Below are 25,342 nucleotides of genomic sequence, written 5' to 3' on the forward strand. Positions count from 1 at the left end.
ATCTGAGCAGCATGTCTTCAACTCTTTCGAATGGTCACTCGTCCATGTGAAAGAGTAATCATCGCGTGTGTGTTTTAGAGTCCCTTTCCTAACAGTAAATGTTTCCTGGATAGAACTGACAATATTTGGCCTCCAAAAGGCCTGAACTTAGTCATTGACTTGTTTACTTACTGACCTTTATTGTCCCTAATGTTCACATAATGTTGCCCAAGTTTATCACAGTTACTTATGTTTTGGGATTTTTAACTCTCAAGAGTATATACCACATTTGTCTTTGCCATTTTCATCAGTACCTTCTCTTTCCTACATGCACTTGTCTCCAGCTATTAATGTGTCCCTTTTAGAATAGAAACAAATTCTATCACCCTTGACATCATTGGGACAAAAAATTACTGTGATAAAAAATTGGATTTTCATATCTAGCCAGTAAAATACCTGTTCTCACCAACATTTTCAAATGACCATGATCTGAGAACATGGGTTGGAATTACAGTGATGTCTGAATACTAAAATGATTTTTATATAATTAAATTGTAATGCAGAGAACCTTGTTTTACATATAAATGTTTATAAACAAAAGTATATATGAAGAATATAAATTAATTTATGCTTTAAACCCACTAGAGGAGCTGTTTTTTCAAGATATGCTGTACTAAATTCTCTACCAAAAGAAAAATACCCCAGTTTACATCTTGTGCGAATCTTGTTTCATACATCTGTTTTGCTTAAAGCAAAGTATACTTGATTGGCCCATTGGTTCTAGAGAAGTAGTATTCCTCGTGGGCTCCTTTTAACATCCATCCACCTCTTGCTTTTATACTAGATCGAGCGGTTGGAAGTAAGCAGCCTCGCCCAGACTTCCAGTGCAGTGGCCTCCAGCACCGATGGCAGCATCCACACAGACTCTGTGGATGGAACACCAGACCCTCAGCGTACAAAGGCTGCTATTGCTCACCTGCAGCAGAAGATCTTGAAGCTCACAGAACAGATTAAGATTGCACAAACAGCCCGGGATGACAACGTTGCTGAGTACTTGAAGCTTGCCAACAGCGCAGATAAGCAGCAGGCCGCCCGCATCAAGCAGGTCTTTGAGAAAAAGAACCAGAAATCTGCCCAAACCATTCTCCAGTTGCAAAAGAAGCTTGAGCACTACCACAGGAAGCTCCGAGAAGTGGAACAGAATGGGATTCCCCGGCAGCCAAAGGATGTCTTCAGGGACATGCACCAGGGTTTGAAGGATGTGGGAGCAAAGGTGACTGGCTTCAGTGAAGGTGTGGTTGATAGTGTCAAAGGTGGACTTTCCAGCTTCTCCCAGGCAACCCATTCAGCAGCAGGAGCCGTGGTCTCAAAGCCCAGAGAGATTGCCTCACTAATTCGGAATAAATTTGGCAGTGCAGACAACATCCCTAACCTGAAGGACTCTTTAGAAGAAGGGCAAGTAGATGATGGGGGGAAGGCTTTAGGAGTGATTTCAAACTTTCAGTCAAGCCCAAAATATGGTAGTGAGGAAGATTGTTCTAGTGCCACTTCAGGCTCAGTGGGAGCCAACAGCACCACTGGAGGCATCGCTGTAGGAGCATCTAGCTCCAAAACAAATACCCTGGACATGCAGAGCTCAGGATTTGATGCACTACTACATGAGATCCAGGAGATCCGGGAAACCCAGGCCAGACTAGAGGAATCCTTTGAAACCCTCAAGGAACATTATCAGAGGGACTATTCATTAATAATGCAGGCCTTACAGGAAGAGCGATATAGGTAAGTTATATGGAATTTAAATCCTAAATTATGTTTGGGGTTCCCTTTCCTTTGGATATGGGTGGTGACTTTTAAAGATCTTCATAGAGTGCCTTTCCCTGGAATGTCCAGAGTACTTAGATGTCATCTGACGACTGCACGCATTCCTATCATTGAGTGCAAAAGACAGGCACAGCAAAATGAGGGACTCCCAAGATTACACACTGAGGAAGCTTTGTAGTCTAGGGGTGGTAGTTATTGTACCTCTCCAGTCTTCCATTCCAGTTTAAGACTTTCAGGTGAAGCCCAAGCCTGTACTACATTGAATTCAAAAGATCTGTTATAACCCTCTGAAGTCTGTATAAATCATAGATAAAACCTGGCCAAAATGTAATGAACCCTGCAGATATTTGGCCTTAAGCACATTTATCTAGGCAGTTGGTGTAGAAAGAGTAGACTAGAAGTAAATCTAGACAAGCATGTCTGTTACCTCTAGTATGAATTGGCAAGCATTTGAATGAGAGTGGACTAAAACATGTAAAATGGTTCTACAATAGTTAGAGAATTCCCAGAGAAATGCATTGAGTTACAATCTGTGCTAAAGGTAGAAGCTAATATCTTTTTTGTTTCATATTATACTCCATATAATACTAAATAGTATACTCCATGTAAATATTTCATATTCATATTAGACCACTTTTAGTTGATCTCCAAATGTATGTCTTTTCCCCTTGTTTTTATCACATGCAAATAGAAATAATATCCCCCATGGAGTCATTATTCAGATCCAAACTTTGTCAACCAGAGACAGACCACCTCACTGACATACAATTAAGGGCTAATTTTATGGGAGCCACAGGTTAGGTTAGGTCTTGAAAGATGTGAGTTCTGCTTTTGTCCCAGTTGCTAACCAGAGGTAATCCTCAGTAATTCTACTACCTCAAGAGCTGAACAATCTCTTAAGGTCCCTTTCACCTCTCTTATTTTTAATTGTTTTTTTTTTTTAAGTTTGCTTTTATGAGATAATCTCAGGGCCTGAAACCAAATCATTCACGTGTATCAGTTAGCTCTGAAAGGACTTACAGCAGCAAGCTCTTTCACATGTGAAAATACTAATCAGTAATTCAGTCCTACCTCTGACCGTCACTCTTCAGTCTTTCAGTTCTAACGAGAACTTAATGGGAAAAAAAAAAAAGAGAAGTATGGGTGAGAGAAGTGAAGTTCTAAAAGCAAATACATTACTTTTATTAATTCAGTATTTTGTATATACTTTAATATATGTAGAAGACAATATCTAAAGCAGTGAGCAATCTAACAAATATTCAAATGGACTCTGAAAAATGAAACACCTGGCCCTTTGTACCCTATTATACCTAACTCTTAGGTTCAAATTATAGTTCTGCCAGTTACTAATCTTGAAAACTGGGTGAGTTTCTTACATTCCTAAGTCCTGGTTTCCAGGAAAATAATAGTCCTTCATAAGGTAACTGTGACATTTAAATGAACTAATTTATGTAAAGCACTTAACTTGGTGCCCAGCCCAGTAAGTACTCTGTTGATGTTAAGTAGCAGCTGCTACTGCTGCTATTATAATACACCCTCTGAATCATGGAGACCTCGGTGTTCCATAGTCAGTTGCTTGAAAAACCAACTGCCTGCTTCAACCCTTTTATTGTAAATGGACAAATTCCAGTTTTTACATTCTTCTAGAGTTTAAAATTCAAGTAGAGTTGTTATGTCTTCAGGTCAGATGTAGGCCAACGTGAGAAAATTAGAGAGGAAAAACAGGTCTCCCAAGGCCTACCTTTGTGTCAGTTTCAAGTAATTCAGCCCTGGCTGGTGTGGCTCAGTGGATTGAGCACCAGCTTGCAAACAAAGGGTCACTGGTTCAGTTCCCAGTCAGGGCACATGCCTGGGTTACGGGCCAGGTCCCTAGTAGAGGGATGCACAAGAGGCCACCACACATTGATATTTTCCTCCCTCCTTTCCCTTTCTCCCTCCCTTCCCCTCTCTCTAAAAATAAATTTTATAAATAAGTAAAATAATTAAGAAAAAGAAGAGGACAGAACTCACTGTCACCTTATTAGAAGAACATAGTCCAAATCAACTATGAGCTAATAAGAAGTGCATTTCTTTCATTGACTTTGGGTTCTCTGTAATAGGCAAATGACTAGTTTTATGCAATAAAGAGAGAATAAAGAAAACTTTTGAATTTTCAAAAATAGCTAAAACCTGGGAGGCAGGAAAAACAGGATATAATGTGTAATTTGACTTTTGTTATATCACTTCAACTTTAGAATAGTCTTTACTTAAAACAGAATTTTGAAGAAAGCCTTTCTTTCCCTCAAAAAAAAAAAAAGCGGTGGAAAAGTCACAAGCTTTCTCAACTATACTGTGTCGCATCAGTATTATTAAGCACAGAACAATTAGAGATTTCTCCTTCATTACATATGCCTTTATACAGTAAATCTAATTTTATTGGTCTTTGAATTGAACTGTTTCACATAAGTGAAATTTTTCCCACAGATTGAATCTTACTCTTTTAAGCACCAGAACTTTTTACATTGTAGTGTAAGGTTACCTGCCTCTACAGTAAATGGTCCTAGACACTTTTTATAAAGTTCTTTTGTCTGCTTTTTGTGGTTTGTTTTTTCCCCTTTCACATCTCCACAGTTAGTAAGCTGCCCACAGAAGTCTCTCTTTACTATTGGGTTGGCCAAATAGTTCATTTAGTTTTTTCTATAGGATGGTTCTCTAACAGTGCTTGTTGTCTTTGACTTCATTCAAAGCAATTTTGTTAGATTGTATTGTGATAGCTGTCATATCAGCATACAGTTTTTTAAAAAGGCAAAAGATTTATATGATCTGAAGAGAAACCAGAGTATTCAGTGTACACTTTTTAAAAAACTTATCCAAACTGGTGAATTTTTGTGCAGCCATTTTAATACTGAAGATGGAAGAAAATACACGTTTTTGGCGTATTCTGCTTTGTTATTTCAAGAAAGGTAAAAACACAACTGAAGCACAATAAAAGATTTGTGCAGTGCTGTGAAAAGGCGCTGTGACTGATTGAATGTGTCAAAAGTGATTTGCAAAGTTTCCTGTACTATTGACATTCTGGCCAAATAATTCTTTGCTGTGGGGCTGTCTTATATATTGGGAGATGTTCAGCAGGACCCCTGGCTTCTACCTACTAGAAACCAATAACCGGAGATAGCTGACATACTCAAAATATCTAAATCAATAAAGTTATTGGTGAAAATGAAAAATATGTCTTTTATTTTACAGAAAAAATGTAATGGACTTTTTGGCCAGCTAGTAATTTCTATTTCTACTCTCCTATAGCTTGTGTTTTTGTCTAGGAAGGAAGGAGGCTATGGATGGACATAGGGACTCTTCTCTGATCAAGAACCAGTTAATACGTACGTGGCTGCTCTAGGCATATTTTCTGTGCTTTGGTCTATTTTACTAATTACCTCAGTTGACAGGAGGGAGGCCACTCACAGTGTTGCTGCTTATTTAAGGGATGAGGAGGAGGACACCACCATGTCAGCATTTACTAAACTCCTGTGATGTGCACAGTTCTTGGTGCTGTACATATGCAGGGTTCAGCAGAAGTAAGGCCTGCTCGAGTGCTGGTGGTAGGGTAATAATATAGGTGTAATAATTTATAGTTTTAATTTGAACAGTTCACCTAAGTGTCATATGGTGGGCTTGAGTGTGATATTGTTATGTTACAGAATTACTTGCTTATGATTTTGTAATAAAAAATGGGAGGCATTATTTATGCCAGACCCCGTATTTGCTAATCCTCACAATAGCCCTGCAGTTGGATTGTATTATCCCCATTTTACAGATAAGGAAATTTAAACCCAGTGGAGTTTTAAAATTTGCCAAAGTTTGTTCGCTTGATAAGTAATGAAACCAGGAACCAAACCCAGTTTTATCTGACTCCAAAACCAGTGTTCTTTTCATACCAGGCCAGGTTTGTTTTATTTCCAAGCTCACCCCTAAAATCTCTGTGACTGAAAGACTAGTTAATACTCTAGCTGTAAGAAACCTTGACTGCACTGGCAGTGGGTTTTGGGGGCCTTTTACATGTCAAAGTATGTGTTTCACTAAAAGTCAAGTCACTATTTTTAACATATTTTAGAAAATTCTACATATGCACAAGCTCTGGAAAGTTTCCTCAAGCTAGAACAATAGTGTAGTTATATAACAGGGGAGAGCTACTTAAGGAAACTTCCATTCCCGTTCTTATTCTCCTCTTTCCAGAGTCACTTCTCAGTAATGTCACTCACTCACTGAGTAGTGCCAGGTTAGGATTTTTGCTCGACTGTCTGCTTGCTCTGGAATAATCAGAAGCATTAAGGAGCCTACAGAGGATGGTCTTTCTTTCTTTCTTCCCTCCCTCCCTCCCTCCCTCCCTCCCTCCCTCCCTCCCTCCCTCTCTCTCTCTCTCTCTCTCTCTCTCTCTCTCCCCCCTCCCTCTCCCTCTCTCTACTCACATAATTGTGCCAGACTGGATAGTACTTCAGCCACCCACATGCACTTAGCCCTGGAAGCCATTGTAGCAGAGCTTGGATCTAAACTCCACTCCAACTTTCAACTAATAACTATGAGTTTAGACTTTGAGCTTTGCATTGGACACTCAAATATGAGTGAGATGATGTATTTTGGGAAGGTAGGAAGCAGGATTTAGACATCTTTTAGTGATGGGATCTGGACTGACTTCAGATTCTTTTTGTATTGCTTCAGTCTCTTCATCTGTTAAAGTATTATTGCAGATATGTTGGTGGCAATGGCATCCACTTAGTACTTCAGAGATGGAAGGAGCCCTCAGGTGTCTAGTTTAATCTTGTTCTACAAACAAGTACACTGAGGCCTAGAAAGTTAAAGTGACTTTTGCCAGATCACACAGTAAAATGGTTTAACTTACATTTAATTTGCTGTTTAAAAATTGAAGGACTAGTCCTAGTTCCCTAGTGAATATAATATATTAATGACTAACTGCAGGAAGAAATTCAGCCGTGGCAAAATGCTTTGAAAACAGAAGAGAATGAGGGAAACAATTCATGGACAGTTTTACAGGTTCCTTTTATAGTTTTTCCCTTGGAGGATCTGACCTAGAATCATACTCAGCTACTACCTACATAAAGCATTATCATGTAGGGCAGGCTAAAAACCTTTCTGGTGTTGATGAACAGTAATGCCATTTTGAACACTTCTATTTTAAGGGGATTACTGTCCTTCGAAAACTGGCTTTTGAGATTGTATTAAGCCCAGAGATATTTTAAATTGCATTGAGTCATTGGAGTAAAAATACAGAAGGAGGCGGTCGCCACGAGCAGCCACCGCATGCAGACCGGTCAGTAACTAGGCTTACTCACTTAGCCATAGACCAGTGGAGCTCTAGCTAAACAAATTGTTCTTGTTTTAGTTTTACTTTATTTAATTAGTACTGGGCATAAGACAGATAAAGCTATGTTAGCCCCTTTATTCCAGGTTTTAGCCCTGTTTGTCATCTAATAAATTGATCAGAAAATCTCCAGAGGATGTGTAGACTAGGCTTGGCCAAGAAGTTTGAAATAGAAACTGAAAATAGTGGATCAAATTAGCTCTTTGTTTATAAGAGAAAAAAGCCTAATTAGGAGATGCTGTTAGGAAAGGTAAGTTCCTTTCATAAAAGAGATTTACAGATGAGCTTCTCCCAGTTTAGCCACTAAACAGGTAATGGAGGGAAAACAGGAAGGAGGACGGTTGGAGTAGAGAAGAAAGGGAGAGAGACGAAATTCATTAATGAGTTGAGGTTAGAGGAGCCTGAATTTTCTTGCCAGTTCTGACACTAATTAGTTGTGTGACCTTATGTTGCTCATCTAAGCCTCAGTTTCTTCTATGAAAACAAGATGATGCCTGTTGTACAGGATCATTGACATTATTAAATGAAATAATGTGTGCAGAAGCAACTATTATGGTCTGGGGTGTGCCAGGATGTTACAAAGCTGTCATTACCAAGCCTCCAAACTGCCCAGAAAGCCCCTCTAGGCTCTTATTTATTCCCTATGTGCTGTAGGCATCTGCTATCTGTTTAAATGATGCACTACCCTAAAAGTTTGGGGGACTAATTGTCAACTGAAGACTGGTTCTATACTTTTTGTTTTTCTTTTTTTTTAATATATATTTTATTGATTATGCTATTACAGTTGTCCCATTTCTCCCCTTCTCTCCCCTCCACCCTGTACCCCCTCTCCCACCCACGTTCCCCCCCTTTAGTTCATGTCCATGTGTCATACTTGCGAGTTCTTTAGCTTCTACATTTCCCGTACTATTCTTGCCCTCCCCCTATCTATTTTCAACCTACATTCTATGCTACTTATTCTCTATACCTTTTCCCCCCTCTCCTCCTCCCACCCCCCCCCCTGCTGCTAGCCCTCCATGTGCCCTCCATTTCTGTGGTTCTGTTCCTGTTCTAGTTGTTTACTTAGTTTCTTTTGGTTTTGCTTTAGGTGTGGTTGTTAATAATTGTGAGTTTGCTGTCCTTTTACTATACATGTCTTTTCTTTATCTTCTTTTCTTAGATAAGTCCCTTTAGCATTTCATAAAATAAGGGCTTGGTGATGATGAACTCCTTTAACTTGACCTTATCTGAAAAGCACTTTATCTTCCCTTCCATTCTAAATGAGAGCTTTGCTGGATAGAGCAATCTGGGATGTAGGTCTTCGTCTTTCATGACTTGGAATATTTCTTTCCAGCCCCTTCTTGCCTGTAAGTTCTCTTTGGAGAAATCAGCTGACAGTCTGATGGGAACTCCTTTGTAGGTTACTGTCCCCTTATCTCTTGATACTTCTAGGATTCTCTCCTTCATTTTTACCTTGGCTAATGTAATTATGATGGGCCTTGGTGTGTTTCTTCTTGGGTCCAACTTCTTTGGGGCTCTCTGAGCTTCTTGGATTTCTTGGAAGACTGTTCCCTTTGCCAGATTGGGGAAGTTCTCCTTTATTATTTGTTCAAATAACTTTTCCACTTGTTGCTCCTCCCCTTTTGGTACCCCTATAATTCGAATGTTGGAACGTTTAAAGGTGTCCTGGATGCTCTTAAGCTTTTCCACGATTTTTTGAATTATTATTTCATCATGCTTTCCTGCTTGGTTGATTCTATCTTCCTTCTGGTCCACTGTATTGTTTTGAGACTCAGATTCCTTCCTTTCACTATTGGCTCTCCTCCGCGTATCTTCCTGCATCTCTTTTATGGTAACCTGCATCCTTTCATCTAAATTGCGCCCAAAGTCAACCAATTCCGTGAGCTTTCTGATCACCAGTGTTTTGAACTGTGCATCTGATAGATTGGCTATTTCTTGGTCACTCAAAAGGATGAGTCCTGGGGAACTGATCTGTTCTTCTGTTTGAGACATGTCTCTCTCTCTCCCCCCCCTTTTTTTTTTTTTTTTGGTCTGGTCGGTCCTGTTACGGTGAGGGGGCAGAGCCTTAGGTGTTCACCGGAGCTGGGCACCCCAGTTGCTAGATTGTGACGTTATATGTGGGGGCGGGGGCGGGAGCGGGGACGGGAGGGAACAATGGCGGTAGTTCCATTCTCCTGGGCTCAGACTCTTCTCTGGGATCCTGGGCCGCGAGCTCCACCCTGGTCCACAATTGCTGCCTCACTGGGTCCGCCAGCCGCAGCTTGCGCACTCAGGGATCACCGCTGCGTTCTAGCGCCCCAGATGGCTGCCGCGCCAATTTTGCGCCAAATTTTCCCTGACCTCTGCGCGCCACTGACCCGCGCCAGCCCCGCGCCCACCCAGCTCGTTGTCCCCTACCAGTCTGGATGTATGGGTCTACTTCAACTTCTTGGCTGTCCGACTTCCATTCAGATAAATCCTCTGCCAATTCTGAGTGATATTATGACTGTAAATTATTGTTGTTCTATTCTTGGTTGTGCGAGGAGGTACGGTGCGTCCACCTATTCCTCCATCTTGCCGGATGTCCTTTGCTTTTCAATGGAAGGCTAGTTCAGTGTTTCTGAGCCTCTTTTCAGGCTTCAGCACAAATGAGGTAACAGAAGGTACAAGGCGAAATTCACTTTCCACAGCTCAACTAAGAATGTATTCAAGCCCCCACTGCACATCGTATCTGCTACCCCAGCTGTGTCTCTTTATTCTGGTCAGACACTAGCAGAAGCTACCTTAGATCCCTGGCAAGTAGTTGGGAAATAACAGAGTAATTTGCTGCCGTAGCTGCCTATCTGTGTCAGCCCTGGGACCTAGTTCTCTGTTTCTCTTAATTCCTGCTCTACAAGATTCTTCACCCATCCTGTCCTAGTGACCTGTTACCCAACTAGGGAAGCAACACTGGTTCTCAGAGATGACTCCAAACTTTTGAGCCACACCCAAAGGGTGGTGCATTAGGTGAAGCATTCCCAACCAGTACACACCCATTTTCTCATTCCTCAGGAACTTGGCCCAAAAGAGCCCTGGCTTATCTTTGATCTAGGAACCTAACTACTGTGTTGATTAATCCAGTGGAAGAAACTTTTTCAGGATCAGTATTCCTTTATGAATAGTTTCCCTGTAAGAAAATCTAGATGTGTTTTAGTACTTTATAGGTAGAGCAGGTTTTACTTCTGGTTGGGGGGGGGGGAGGAGGATTTCACCTGTCCAAATATGATCTAACCTACTTTTTTAAACAAGATTCTACAGTGTTAAGGCTTTCTGTTTGCTAATAGTTACACTCAAATCGTGTTTAGGTGTCTATGTGTCCTTTGAGTTGTAATAATTTAAGAAGGCCCTTCGAAGCCCTGGCTGGCGTAGCTCAGTGGATTGAGCGCGGGCTGCAAACCAAAGTGTCGCAGGTTCGATTCCCAACCAGGGTACGTGCCTGGGTTGCAGGCCATAACCCCCAGCAACCTCACATTGATGTTTCTCTCTCTCTCTCTTTCTCCCTCCCTTCTCTCTCTATAAATAAATAAATAAATAAATAAATAAATAAATAAATGGCCCTTTGAGTAAAAATTCTCAGACTGAGACTGTTAATCTCATGCTGCCTTGTGTTCCAGATGGAGTCCCATGAAAAGATGCGCCAGTCAAAATCATACCCCTAGTACAGTCAGGAATCCCCCTTCTCATGTCCAGAGGGCTTTAGTGTCAGATGAAGGGGTTAAAATTAAAATCCCTTACAAGAAGTTCTTGGCTTAAAAAAAAACACATATGAAAGGCTGTACACAATTGACCTTCCTTTTTTTACTCCCTAGTCTTTGGTTTGGTGTTCATATTTAATGAAAAGATAGAGATGTTCTTTATATGAATTCCCTGTGTATCTGGCTTCTCCATTTCAGAATTCAGACAGGAAGTAAAGACTAGCAAGAGAAGTAAGCAAAAGAGATTATAATGTTAATAATAATGGGAGTGATGGGAATTCTGTGGGAACTGGAATGTGGGCATTTTCTTCCTTTTTGTTCTTCTTCAGATTTTGCATTTGATTAATAGTACAGGAGAAAGGTTTTTAAAAAGCAACAATAAAAAGCCTTGGCTGGTGTGGCTCAGTGGATTGAGTGCCGGTCTGTGAACTGAAATGTGAACTGAAAGGTCACTGGTTTCAATTCCCTGGTTAGGGCACATGCCTGGGTTGTGGGCCGAGTCCCAGCCGGGGGTGTGCAAGAGACAGCCCATCAGTGTATCTCTCACACATCAATGTTTTCTCTCTCTTTCTCCCTTCCCTCCCCCTCTCTAAAAAATAAATAAAATATTTTTTAAAGCAACAATAAAAAAATCTAAAAATAAAAGGCATGAACCAAGTGGTTCAGATCCTAACTGCACCTCACTAACAGGGAAAAGTTACTACATCTTTCTTGGCCTCCCATTTCTTTTTCCTTTTTTTTAAGATCTTATTTATTTAAAAAATGGTTGGCTTTCACTCCCCGCCCCATCCCCCCCCAGCCCAACTGGCAACCCTTTGTTTCACAGGCCACCACTCAATCCACTGAGCCACACCAGCCAGGGCCTTCCATTTATTAATTATAAAGTGAAGGTACCTTCTGGGGAAGAAGGAGGTGAGAATTAACGTAGAAATGTCCTCATGAATCTAAGTTCCTCAGAAGCAGATGATACATGGAAAAAGGCGTGGGGGGAGATTACTTACCATTGTTCTTGTTATTTTGGGTGCTAGTGTTTAGATGTTTTGATGCTTATGGTGATTAAAGAGCTTAGACTGAACCCTAAATTCCTTCCCATATGCACTTCTGCACCCAAAATAATACCACATCACTTTTAGTGGGCTCTTTGTGTTAGCCTGTTTTGGGGCCATAATTTCACATGTGGATTACGTAAACCACTCCAAGGCTGGTGGCACTGAAAAAATGGTTGACTGGAATTGCTAAGTATGATCAGGTCTGTTGAGTTTTGTGAAAAGAACTGAGGAACAAACTCCCATGACCTGGGCAAACAAAAGGGGGAAAATGTTTTAATAATGACATGCCAATAATGTTCTTTCAAGGCAGTGAGGCAACCCAGAAAACCTACACTCCCAAGACACTAAGGGCATCTTGCCAGCCTCTTTGTTCATCACATTTTAGAAAAGCCTGGAGGTTTATGGCTTTCTCAGCTTCCTCCCTGATGTTTCCTGCTGATTGGAGGTGTTTACTATGGTAACCCAAACACAACTATTTGTGTAAGAAGGTTTCAGTTATACAATGACAGCTGTGACTTCTTTTTCAGAAAATCATCATTCTCTAGGTAATTCTTAATTGTGTTCTGCAGTTTATAAGCAGGAACCAGGACTTAAACCCAAGTGTTCCTGGCTATAACAACTATAATCATTCCCCCCCCCCCAAAGTTTATTATTTTTTTACTTTCAGACACACTGCAAACTCAAAAAAAATTTTGCGGTGAATGCCGATTCACTTACCTCTTAGATTCTACATTTTACTATATTGTTTTATCACATATCTTTCCATCTACCCCATCCTACATCTGTCTTATATTTTAATGCATTTAAAAGTACATTACCAACATCCTTAATCTTTCTTAACAGCTTTATTGAAATAAAATTCATATACAGTTCACCCATTTAAAGTATACAAATCAATGATTTTTAGTATATTCACAAATATATGCAACCATCACCTTAATCAATTTCAGGACATTTTCTTTTCTTTTTTAAGATTTTACTTATTTTCTAGAGGGGGGGTGAGGGGGGACAAACATCGAGGTGTGAGAGAAACATCCATCAGTTCCCTCTTTCACATCGCCAACCCAGGCATGTGCCGTGACTGGGAATCAAGCTGTGACCTTTTGGTTCTTAGGCAGCACTTAACCCACTCAGCCACACCAGCTAGGGCTTAGGGCATTTTCATCAGCCTTTAATCTTCCCAGTCCTGTTCAGCCCCTGGCAGCCATTAGTCTTTTTGTCTCTGTAGCTCTGCCTATTCTGAATGTTTCACATGTGTGGTTTCATACAATTTGTAGTCCTTTCTGACCGATATCTTTTACTTAGCATAGTATTTTCAAGACTCATCCATATTGTACATGTGTCATTACTTTTTTTCTTTCCAAATAATAATTCATTTTATGAACATACCACATTTTATTTACCCATTCATCAGTTGATGGACATTGCGTTGTTCCACTTTGTGGCTATTATGAACAATGCTGCTATGAACATTTGTGTGCAAGATTTTGTGTGAAAATAAGTTTTCATTTCTCTTTTTGTATACTTGGAGTAGAATTTCTAGGTCAGAAGTTTAGCGTTTTGAGGAACTTCCAGACTGTTTTCCAAAGCAGTTGTACCATGTTACATTTCCACCAGCTATATGCCAGGGTTCAAATTTCTACATATCCTCACCAACACTTGTTATCATCTTCTTCTTTTTTTTTTTAAGATTTTATTTATTTCCAGAGAGGGGAAGGGAGAGAAAAAGAAAGGGAGAGAAATATCAGTGTGCAGTTACCTCTCAAGTGCTCCCCACCAGACACCCCATCCACAACCCAGGCATGTGCCCTGACTGGGAATTGAACCAATGACCCTTTGGTCCTTAGTCCGGCACTCAATCCACTGAGCCACACCAGCCAGGGCTGTCACTATCTTCTTTTATTCTGGGTTCATGATCTTTTTATTACACCCTTCCTCCCATTGACTCTATCTTGCCATCAAGCTCCAAACCATCATGTCAGTACATTATTTTACTTCTCCCTTTGTAGCTAGGTGATTTGGATTAGCTATAGACCTGAGATTTCTTATAAAGGGATGGACTTAGCTTATCTGGGTGTCTTGAGTAGCTTGAAAATGACATCACAGTGTAAAGGTTAAAAACTTGGGTTTTGCCCTGACTGATGTGGCTCAGTGGGTTGGGCATCATCCATCAAAGTGAAAGGCCACCAGTCCGATTCCTGATCAGGACATATGCTTGGGTTGCGGCTAGGTCTCCAGTTGGTGGTGTGCAAGAGGCAATGGATGTTTCTCTCACACATCAGTTTTTCTCTCCCTCCTCTTCTCCCTCCCTTGCCCTCTCTCTAAAAATGAATAAAGTAAAGTAAAATAAAATCCTTGAGTTTTAAAGTCAAACAAACCTGGATTTAAATCCTAACTCTCTTACTTAATTTCTCTGTGCCTTGGGCAAGTCCCTTTACCTCACTGAGCATCAGTTTCCTCATCTGTAAAGTGAAGATAATACCTACTACCTTCTTGAGGTTGTGGAAATTAATTTGCATAGAAAGCACTGAATAAATGGTAGCTCTGCTATTGCTGTTGCTATTACTTTTTAATTTGTTCTAATGTTATATGTGAGCCATGTTTAATATCAAATAAGATTCCCTAGCATTCCTTAAAGACTGTACAATTTGTGGGCCAAGAGGTTGGGGCCATAGCCTATGGAACACATGCCAAAGATGTCATGTGGGTCTGCTTTCCTCAGCCACACAGACTGGTTGCTACCACCACAGTTCCCTCCCTGCCACCAACATCAGTTCTTAGCTTGGGAGAGTTATTTGCTGCCAAGCCCAGCCTTTCTCTTAAATACTCTAGTGAAGAGAGTGATGATGAAAATCATCAAACACTAAAAACACCATAACCCTAGCCAGATAGCTCAGTTGGTTAGAGTGTCAGCATCGTCCCAATACACCAAGGTTGTGGGTTCAGTCCCTCAGTCAGGGCACGTAACAAGAATCAGCCAATAAATGCATAAGTAAGTGGAACAGCACATCATTTCTGTCTCTCTCCTGCCGTCTTTCTCCCTCCCCCCCTCCCAGCCTTCTCTCTTAAATGAATAAATTAATTAATTAAATTTAAAATCGCCATAAAACAGTGGGCTTAGTTTCACTAAAAGACAATATGTTAATCTCATGGCATTTAGTGAACTTAAAATTTGGTGGGGAAAAATTCCAAAGGTGGCACCTGTTTTCAAGCACATGCCCTGAGCAGCAGATGACATGAAAAGGCAGGGTCACAGACAATATTAGCCCTAGTTACAGACAAAAGGTGGGGATGCTTTTTGCTCACTCTGTACAGTCACTGCAGTAACAGTTTCGTCATGAAAGAAAGCAGTACAGATCCCTGTCAAGGATAAAGGAGAACTAAGTAGGATTCAGAAACATAGTAAAAAGACTCAGACTATAACTTTTTTAAAAAGCCCTTGTTTCTTAGAGAAAGAATGAAGTTTAGAATATAGTTATTTTCCACATAATTTTTATATAATTATTAGAGCGAGAATATTGGTGATGCTACAACAGAAAAATTTCCTTAAACAAAGAACTTGTGTGTTTCTTTTTTTTTTTTAATCCTCACCCAAGGATATGTTTATTGATTTTAGAGAAAGAGGAAGGGGGTGGAGAAACATCAATTGGGTACCTCCCATACACACCCCAACTGAGAATCAAACCTGCAGCCTAGGTGTGTGCCCTGACTGAGAATCAGACCCACACCTTTTCGGTGTAGCCCAGCCAGCTGAGCCACCCGGGCAGGGCTCCATGTATTTCTTAAAAGTTTGTGTACTATAGGTGTATTTAAAAACAAGGGAAAGAGGAGAGTAGTTTTAAATGTTTGAGTTTGTTCTGGCATTTTTATTTTTATTTTAATATAATGTCCCCTGAGGCTCACGTGCTAGTGTTAGGTATGTGCTTGCCTGAGTAGTGCTCAGTGGTAATATATTCTCCTGTTGCGGTGAGCCCTCTGTCTGAGAAACAGCCTTCCATTCTAGTTGCCATAAGCTGGAGATGTGTTTATTCTTTCCTTTCTAGTCTTTTTTTTAAAGACTTTATTTTTAGAGAGAAAGGAAGAGAGGGAGAGAAACATCAAAATGTGAGAGCTACATCTGTCAGTTTCCTCTCGCACACCCCCACATGGGGACCTGGCCTGCAACCCAGGCACGCGCCCTGACTGGGAATCAAACCGGAGACCTCTAGGTTCGTAGGCCGGTGCTCAATCCACTGAGCCACGTTAGCCAGGGCTCCTTTCTAGTGTTTTTAAATGTGTAGTCTTCAGCCTTCCTACTAACTGTGTAGCTCTTTGTTTGATTCCTGGGACTTGACACACAACCTGCCTCAATCTGTCCTCCTCACCACTACCTGTTTTCCTAAACACTGTGTCCATCATGTCACCCTCTCCCCCTTCAGCAACCCGCTTTGGACCAGGTACTGTCTATTCCAGAATCCCCACTCCCCTGCCTACCTTTTCATACCAAATTTCCCTTTTTTCCTCCAACATAGACCCACTGTTTCAGTTATTCTGTACATTCTACCTCCTGCCATTTACCCATGTTCTTTTCCACCTGGGATCTCTGATCTTGGCCTTTAAACCTGCTCCAGTCCTATTGATCCTTAGATGCCCTGCCCAGGTTCTCTTTATGTACAATAAACTTTCTTATATGTAGTCCTCTAAGTGCTACAGATACAAGGTGAATTAAAATGATCCCTCCTTCCACCCCGACTGGGTGGCTCAGTTGGTTAGAGTGTCATCCCATACACCAAAAGAAAAGGTTGCCAGTTCGATTCCAGTCAGGGCACATACCTAGGTTGCAAGTTCAAGTCTCAATTGGGGCACATACAGGAGGCAGCTAATTGATGTTTCTCTCTCAACCTGTCTCTCTCTCTCTCTCTCTCTCAGGACTAAAAATATACCCTAATAAAATGATCCCTGCTTCTAAAGAGGTTCATTTTCCCTCATTTTTATTCAGCTATGAGGCCTACAGCCTGTCCCTCAAACCTGCCAAGTTTGTTCCCATCTTAAGAACTTTATACTTGCTCTTCCTTCCGCTTTGAGATGTCCACCCACCCCATCGCCCTAGCACTTGTTTATGTCATCATTCAAGTTCTACTTCTCGTTGTTGACAAGTGTTGAACAGGGAAGAGGCCTTCCCTGATCATTCTAGCTTAACCAGCTGCCAGGCACTCTATTCTGTACCCCTAGTGATCTTATTTGGTTTACTTTTCCATATCTGCAGGCATCTTGGTTTTTCTGCCTCTCCCTCCCTCTCTTCTATCTCCTTCTTTAGAATGTAAACGCCTGAAGGCAGGATCTCTATCTTGCTTACCATGGTATTCCCAGTACTCTGAACATACCTGACACACATCAGGCTTTCAGTAAATATTGTTGACTGAGATGTCCCAGGTACTGTGCTTGGCCATAGGAACGATGGGCTCTGAATCATGAACATCCAGGTCAGTGACCTGTCCCGTGTCAGAATAAGCTAGCAGTGAATTCTTCTTGGTCAATTTCCATTTGTGTGCTGTTTATCTTTTGATGAGACCTGCTTAATTATACTCTGGTTTTTGCCTCTCCTGTGTGCTGCTCAGAATAGAATAGGAACTGCCTCATTTATTATAGGTATGCTCAATGCTAACCAGGGCTGCTGGCATTATGACAAATACTGTGTATGAAGAAGAATGTGGAAGAGTTATGTTGCCTCTGTGATATGGCCTTGTGATGAGCTGTCCATTCCAGGGACGTGCTGTACCCACCAGCATGCCCTGTCACCCCAGGCCACTCAGTTTCTTTGTGTTTTTATTTTCTTCCTTTGCAAAATGAGTTTGGATGTGAATAATACCAGAAAAAAATGCAGAATGCCTAAACGTTTAACTTCTCCCCTTCTTCTTAGATGTGAACGACTAGAAGAACAACTAAATGACCTAACAGAGCTCCATCAGAATGAAATCTTGAACCTGAAGCAGGAACTGGCCAGCATGGAAGAGAAAATTGCGTATCAGTCCTATGAACGGGCCCGGGACATCCAGGTTAGCATGAAGGATCCAGGTGTAAAAAATTAAAAGAAAGTAGAATGGTTGTCACCAAGGACTAGGGATTAGGGGACTTGGAGGGATTGTTATTTCATTGGTACAGAGTTTCAGTTTACAGCATGAAAATAGCTGTAAGATGAATGTGGGTTGTACAACGATAGGAATATTTAATACCACTGAACTGTACACTTAAAAATAGTTAAAATAATAGATTTTGTTATGTGTGTATTTTACCACAATAAAAAAAAGAAAAAGAAATGCAGTGCTGATACATTTTTACAACATGGGTAATGCTGGAAGCATTGTGTTCAGTGAAAGAAACCAGTCACAAAAGGCTGCATAACATATGGCTCCATTTATGTGACATGTCCTGAACAGCCCCAGCTCTGGAGGTGGAAAGTAGATTAGTGGTTGTCCGGGCTGCGGGAAAGGGGAACAGGAAGTGATAGCCAAGGAGTTAGGGGTTTCTTTTGGGGGTGATGAAAATGTTCTGGAATTTTGATAGTAGTGATGGTTACATGGTGAATTTACTAAATGTCATTGAATTGTACACTTTAAAATGGTAAGTTTTATGTTACGTGTATTTTATCATGGTAAAAAAGTTTGGGGGAAAAGAGGAGGGTAGAGTATCAAAAGAAGCTAAGACCAACTGTAATAGACCTATTCTTCAAATGAGGTACATTTCTCAGAAATGTATACCATTTGGAAGTGATATGCTTGCTTCAGTTCTTGGGAGATGTTTCTTGAATCACAGTAGTCTCAGTCTGTGGAGAACCACAAGCATTCCGTCTGCCGGTCACTGCTTCAGGGGCTGCTCTGGCAGTCTCGGGGCCATCTTTCCTTTCTTCTTCTGTGGCAAAGGTGCTTTTGTCCTAGCTGCCAAGTCCAAGTGTTTGTCAGGCATTTTGCCAGGGGGGTTGCAAGAATGCCATACACAGTAATATTTAAGGTTAATAGTAGCCCTCTGGTGTATTCTGTGAGAAAATAGAATATTTAACTTTTGCTCATCCCAGTTGGGAAGTATTTCTAATGGAACAGTTGGTGGTTTCATATGAAGGCATCTTAAAACTAGTCTTAGTTTTAAGAAAACTTTTTTAAGAAAACAAGTTTCCAGGAAGCTTGTATTGCAGTAGCATAAAAGAATCAAGACGATGTCTACATTATTTGTCCATCTGCTGTGTTCTGTAGGCCCCTAGAATTCTGTTTATTGTTTTTTCTCAAGTCATAGTGGATTGGGAAGTATCCATTGTCCATTCTCCAGCTAACTTCAGTCTGAAGTTTCTGGCCTTCACTTCAAATCCTAGGAAACTAGGACCCATTGAAACAAGACCGGAAAAACCCAGGGTTCCACCACTGCTGAACTTCGGAAGATACCTGACCACAGCTAAGGGAATAGATTCTGTTCTCTAAATGTTACTGTAAATTTCATAAGAACTTATGGCTGAAGGTCATGGCCTTAAGGGAAGCAGATCACTTCTAAAGTTTGGTCTAGCATTTCAACATAGTGTCCTCTTTACAGAGATCAACCTTAAAAAGGGGAATGTACTTAAAAGACAGAGCAGAGATCCCTTTCCCACCAGCTGTTGCTTGTTTGATATGATTTAGGAAGTTGTGAAATAGGATTTAGGAAGTTGTGTAGCATGAACCTAGACCAGCCATTCATATGGAAAAGAAGCTTGGGCGGGGCCCTTAAGTTGGGTGGGGTGGAGTCTCTGGGGATCTCCAAGGCTGATCAAACAGTGTTAGCCAGGTTGATGGGGTCACAGATATGGCACCAGCTTGCCTGCTTAGTCTTAGTGGATGTGGTTTCTTTAATTTCATGGTTGCCAGACTTCCACTCAACTCGATTTCTGACGGTTCTGAGTGATGGTTGTTCGATATTTTAGTTGCAATTTTGATGTGGTTGTGCGAAGAGGCGAGCCATGTCTGCCTAGTCTGTAGTCTTGACTGGAAAAAAACCTTTTTTAATCCTCACCTGAGGATATGTTCATTGAATTGAGAGAGGGGGGAAGGGAGGGAGATGAGAGAAACATCGGTGGGTTCCCTTCTGTAACATACTTATGTTAACATACTTATGTGCCCTGACTGGGGACCTGCAACCTGTTGGTGTACGGGATGATGCTCCAACCAGATGAGCCACCCAACCAGGGCTCAGTCTTCTTTGCCTGCCCCGTCAGATGTTTTAGGCATGTGTGCATGTTGAGCATGGGATCTTTGTTGAGTTACAGTTATCCAACTTGTAAATGTAAGGGGAGAAACAAAGAAGTCTTCTCATTCCACCATGATGCTGCGGTCACTCTCTAGCATATTTAAAATCATTGGCATAGTTCAAGATGCATCTGGCTTGCCCAAGGGGCAGGTCAGTGACTCAGATTACTTGTGTGCAAAAGGCTTAACTATTCCCTGTTCTGGCCCACAGGAGGCCCTGGAGGCGTGCCAGACCCGCATCTCCAAGATGGAGCTGCAACAGCAGCAGCAGCAGGTGGTACAGCTGGAGGGGCTAGAGAATGCCACTGCCCGGAACCTATTGGGCAAACTCATCAACATTCTTCTGGCTGTCATGGCAGTTCTTTTGGTCTTTGTCTCCACAGTAGCCAACTGCGTGGTTCCTCTAATGAAGACGCGCAACAGGACGTTCAGCACTTTATTCCTTGTGGTTTTCATTGCCTTTCTCTGGAAGCACTGGGATGCCCTCTTCAGCTATGTGGAACGGTTCTTTTCATCCCCCAGATGATGCTGGCAAAAGAAGGCAGTGCTCCCCTACCCTCTGGCGAGTGCATGCAGCAAAGAATTAGACAGCAACTTACCTACTCTGACGTTTTCTACAACAACAGAAGAGTTGAGTGAATCTGTTTACATTTAGAATAATGTTTTTTTTCTTCAAGAGATGCAATTGCAATAGTATTTTTTAGATTTTATCCAAGAAGTTTTTTGGGCAAAAATCTTGGATCATTTTTATGTAGCATGATTTTCCTTGGGATGCAAATCTTAAACAGTCCTTTAACATGAACCAACAATCTGGAGCACACTGAAGGGCATCGAAATTGTGGCTTGAAGGACTGCACTAAAACCCACTAAAAAGATGTGAAACCTGATTAGGGAAACTGGTTAAACCTAACACCCTGCCTTGTCTGGGCTCACCACCTCTTTTCCTCCCAGACTAACTTTACTGTGAAATCGTACCACATTCCATGTCTGAATTTTTGGATTCAGGGTGGATTTTCCTTGTCCGTGGAAGAACATATGAATCTCCCTGGCTTTTTCACCCGAGTTGGCCGCTCACACTAACGCTGGAAGTATGATCGCTTTTGAACCTGGTCCCTTAACCTTTGCTAGGATGCAAAAGTGAGAACATCATGCCCCACAGGATCACCGCACAGTCCTACTACAGTATTTTGAAGTAGCCCTCCAAATACTTAATTTTAAGCAAAATCCCATGGCCGCACTTTTAAGTTGTTTTTTTAATATGTGTATAGTCACCAATTTAAAAAAACAAAAAGTCCGAACAGCATACTTGAAGAATGTACTACTCAAACTCTCAGTGCTTCCTTATGGTTTCTAATAGGATTTTTTATTGTTGTTATTATTATTATTGGGTTTTTTTGGAAAGGGTTGGGAGGGTCTTTTATTTTTCCTTTGAAATAAAGAAGTGATGTTTTTAAATGAAGAAACGTGTGGATATTTAAGTGTGCTGCTCCCTCCTGTCATGAAACAGTTTGAGTAAGGGAAGACTCGCTGTAAATGCTGCCCTCCAATACCCTTGTGTTGCGATGCAGCTTAAACTCCCTCTTCTGGCTGCTGCTGCTGCTTTTTGGTGTTTGCCGCCCCTCCCCCCACCACTTCCTGGGCTTGGCTTGGTTGGAGAGGGAAGGGGTGTGCAGGGAGAAGCTCAGTAGGGTAGACATTTTTTGCCCTGAGTAAATGATCAGTCTGACTTTGGGCTGGGGTTTGTCTTTAGGAAAAAGCAAGACTGTTTAAGAGAGTCATAAATAATTCCTTATGATTTCCTTAATTTATTTTTTAACACCCTCTAATTACTGAAACCAAAGTGATTTTGAATCTTCTGTCTACATTTTGGCCTCTGCATCCTTAATTTCAAAGCTTTATTTTGTCTGCCTGAGAGAATCCACTGAAGGTGATTCTCATTAAAGAGCAGAGGAGATATCAGGTTAGAAGGAACCAAGTTTGGGGTATAAAATGCTGTCAATTTTCTATGTATATAGGCTGACTTATTAACATAACTATGCTCAGTGGACTTTTATAGACAGTTCTCAAAAATGGACTGACACTTCTTCCTTATCCTATAGCCAGTTCCACCATCCTGGTAGAACTTGGGCTTTCAGAGCTTATTTAGAAAGTTTGGCTAATCTTTTCTTGTCTGTAGTGTTGAATCACAAAATGTTGTTCCCTCTTGGCCTCAGCCCTGTGCAACCAAGTGATGAGCAAGGGGCACAAGATGTGCCCTCAGAATAATAGCAGAATAGGCTTTGCCTATTTCCCCCATCCCTAGGAAATTCCTTTGAAACCAGATTAGCATTGCCTTGTCCGTCTGAAAGCGTGGTTTACACGACAGCTCCAGCCTCCTGGGGTTTGGCAGGCTGGCCTTCTCAGAGTCAGCATGTTGTTACCATAATCATTTCGATATTTTAACTCAGGTACCCCAGTCTTCATTCCATTCCCAGATGACTGTAGCACACCTGTTAGTTCTGTTGACCTCTCAAAATTAGTGCCCAGAGCAGGGACCAGGGTTAATTTTTTTTTTTAATCACAGGGTGATTTTTTTTTTAATAATGGGAACCATTTCGTGTTCAGCCAAAAACAATTGTTCCCAAACATGTGTATTTAAAATGTTAACTTTGCCTAAAAATATTGCAGTGACTTTAGACAGGAGTGCCAAAGGACACGTGACCTTGCTGAACTAGCAGTTGACCCTTTCTGCCGGAACTTACTGCTCAGAATAGAGGACCCTACAAAGTTATTGGAAAGATTCTCTAGCCACAGTCCTCCAGTTTTTCTAAGATGGAACCTTTGAGTCCCCTAAACTATGTTGAGACTATTAAGTTTTGTGGGCACTTGAAGTCACTGTGATAGATGAATTGTTCCAGATGCCCTGGAATGGTTTCAGTCAAAGGAAGGTTTTCACCTCCGGAAAGCCCCCTGAGCTCCCAGCCAAACATGCCCGTGCTAACTCTGCATCTTCCTCTGTCGTGCCGTCTTAGGAAGGCCCTCCAGGCTGGGTCAGGCACAGTAATGGCCTTCTGTCTCTTGATTGTTCACCAGGCCGAACAGTTGTCTGTTTTTAATGCTTTTTGTGACCATGACTCTGTTTTGATGCCTTTCCCCATTTTCCGCACCTATTACCTTTGAGCTTCTTTGCATCATGGCTGTTCTTGGATTCTCTCATCTGTTCAAAGCTCTTCTATAACTTCACTCTAATGATTTAACAATTTTTCTGTGGGTGGAAAATTCCCCTCATTTTAATGCTTCTTCTCTTTTAAAGACTACATGCATTCCTTTTGAAATGAAGCATTCCTGGATTACTTGTTAGTGGTGGTGCAAGGCTGGCTGTGGTGGCCTGGGTGACTCTTCAGGTTGTAGAATGCTGATACTTTACTCGTTTATGATCATTGAAGGAGGTGTCTGCTCCAATTTCAATTCTTTGGTATATACTCAGTGCATCCTAGCAAGGAAGGCTTTCTATTCCACAGGCTCCTACAGTAAAAGTAGGTTGAATTTTACCCTTCACTGACGGTGGTGCCCTTCTCTCCCCTGTACCCCCTCCACCCAATTGAGGGAAAAATCAGATACCAAGAATAGTACTGGGATCAAGCCTTCCTTGCTAGCCATGTCCTATTAATAAGCATATTTTTATGTGGTTTTCACTGCATTTGGTTTTGTTGGTAATTTCATATTCCTTTGAGGTACAGTCAGATGAAATGCTGAATTCTGAGTGAGTTCCAGAAAGGAGCTGCCTTCCAGCTTTGGAAAATATGCATCCAAAACAAAACCAAATATTCCACAAATTCACAGAGGCAAAATTTTGGTTCTCACCCCCAAATGAGACTGGGGATTTTGAATGTGGCTCTAAGAGTTAACCTTTCTGTCTGTTATGTATGCTAGGTGATACCCTCAGTAGGATTGACTACTAGACTGTAAGTGTGTTTTATCAAGGTGTGTAAGAGTAAAAACTCACTTGCACGAATTGAAAAGTACAGAAATGACACTTGTGAACGTGTGAACGTTAACACTGTAGTTGGTAGATCTTAAGCTGCTAATTGTTGAGAGAGAATTACGTTTGCGTCTGTCTGGCTGCTGCAGACCCGCAGCAGCACTTTCACTGTACATACGAATTGAAATAAAGACCTCGGCTGTTAATGAGGTGGTTGGACTCGGGTTTGTTTTGCTCTTTATTTTTTCATACTCGGTTTCCAGCGACAAGTTTGTCAGTCTGAAAATTTCCCACTAGTTTGTGCATTAGAAACTGTGTGTATATTTTCACATGTGAGTGTGTGCATGTGTGTGTGTGTGTGTGCGTGTGTGTTTAGCCAGTATTTTGAAACCGTAAATGGTAGCTCGGTGGCTGTCACTCTCTCCCTGGATTTATACACATCATTTCAGCTGTAGTACTTTGCCACAATTTTTAGACTGGTAAGACTGCCTTTTAATCCTTTGGAAGCAGATTTTTAGAGGCAGAGCCCCCAAATTCAGCATCCAAAAACCCCAAAATCGGTATAATAATCCTTGTCCATTCTTACAACGCTTTGTTAATAAACAGATGTTATGTTGGGTATATGAACATACTTTGTAAAACATTTAACATTTGAAGTTTTTATATATATATATGTACATAAGAGGTTACCCAGCCTATTCCATCTATGGTTTTGTTATAGAAGTAGTAGTTTCTACTACAGCTTTTCCTTGACAATCTCCAGGAGGCCTCTGGAAATCCAGAAGTTTAATCTCGCCTTTGAGAGGGTACCGAGCAGGGACCTGATGTCCTAGTCTTTCATAGCCCCAGTCTGCATTTCAAGATATTTGGGGCCACACTTCTGACTTACTGGCTCTGTGCCTCCTACCATATCTATAAATTAGAAATGTTGCCCCCATCTTGATCCTACCTAGCAGATGTTATGAAACTAAGAGGCTTCTTGTGAAAGCTTTTAAAATTGCTGTGAGAATGCCCCTTAAGCTTTTTGAAACTAATGTGCAGGTTGTACATTGCTCAATCCCGAGGGGCTTGGTAAGTAAGCTACACTGGGAAGGGCACATCCTAGTGTTGTACAGCGCACGGGGGGCACACGGAGCAGCCCTGGTTATAGGTGATACATAATCTCAAAGTCTGCTTTTTTTTTCATTTGTTAAAGACTAGAGAGTGGAAGACTATAC

At 41.3% G+C, this 25,342-nt stretch overlaps 1 protein-coding gene across 8 annotated transcripts in view; it reads left to right on the plus strand.

The window, feature by feature from the left end:
* The window catches only part of TMCC1 (transmembrane and coiled-coil domain family 1), a 197,754-nt gene extending 173,415 nt beyond the window's left edge, over positions 1 to 24,339 (plus strand). For all 8 annotated transcript variants that reach the window (XM_045832156.1, XM_045832154.1, XM_045832155.1 and 5 more), the window contains 3 exons: positions 824 to 1,758; positions 17,818 to 17,953; positions 20,376 to 24,339. In XM_045832156.1, coding sequence (XP_045688112.1) covers positions 824 to 1,758; positions 17,818 to 17,953; positions 20,376 to 20,690 — 1,386 coding nt within the window. In that variant the 3' untranslated portion in view covers positions 20,691 to 24,339. The remainder of the gene's footprint in view (positions 1 to 823; positions 1,759 to 17,817; positions 17,954 to 20,375) is intronic.
* Positions 24,340 to 25,342: the final 1,003 nt, after the last annotated feature.

The sequence above is a fragment of the Phyllostomus hastatus genome, unplaced genomic scaffold, assembly GCF_019186645.2.
Source record: "Phyllostomus hastatus isolate PE091 unplaced genomic scaffold, TTU_PhHast_1.1 phas_contig_16, whole genome shotgun sequence".
Lineage (NCBI taxonomy): Eukaryota > Metazoa > Chordata > Mammalia > Chiroptera > Phyllostomidae > Phyllostomus > Phyllostomus hastatus.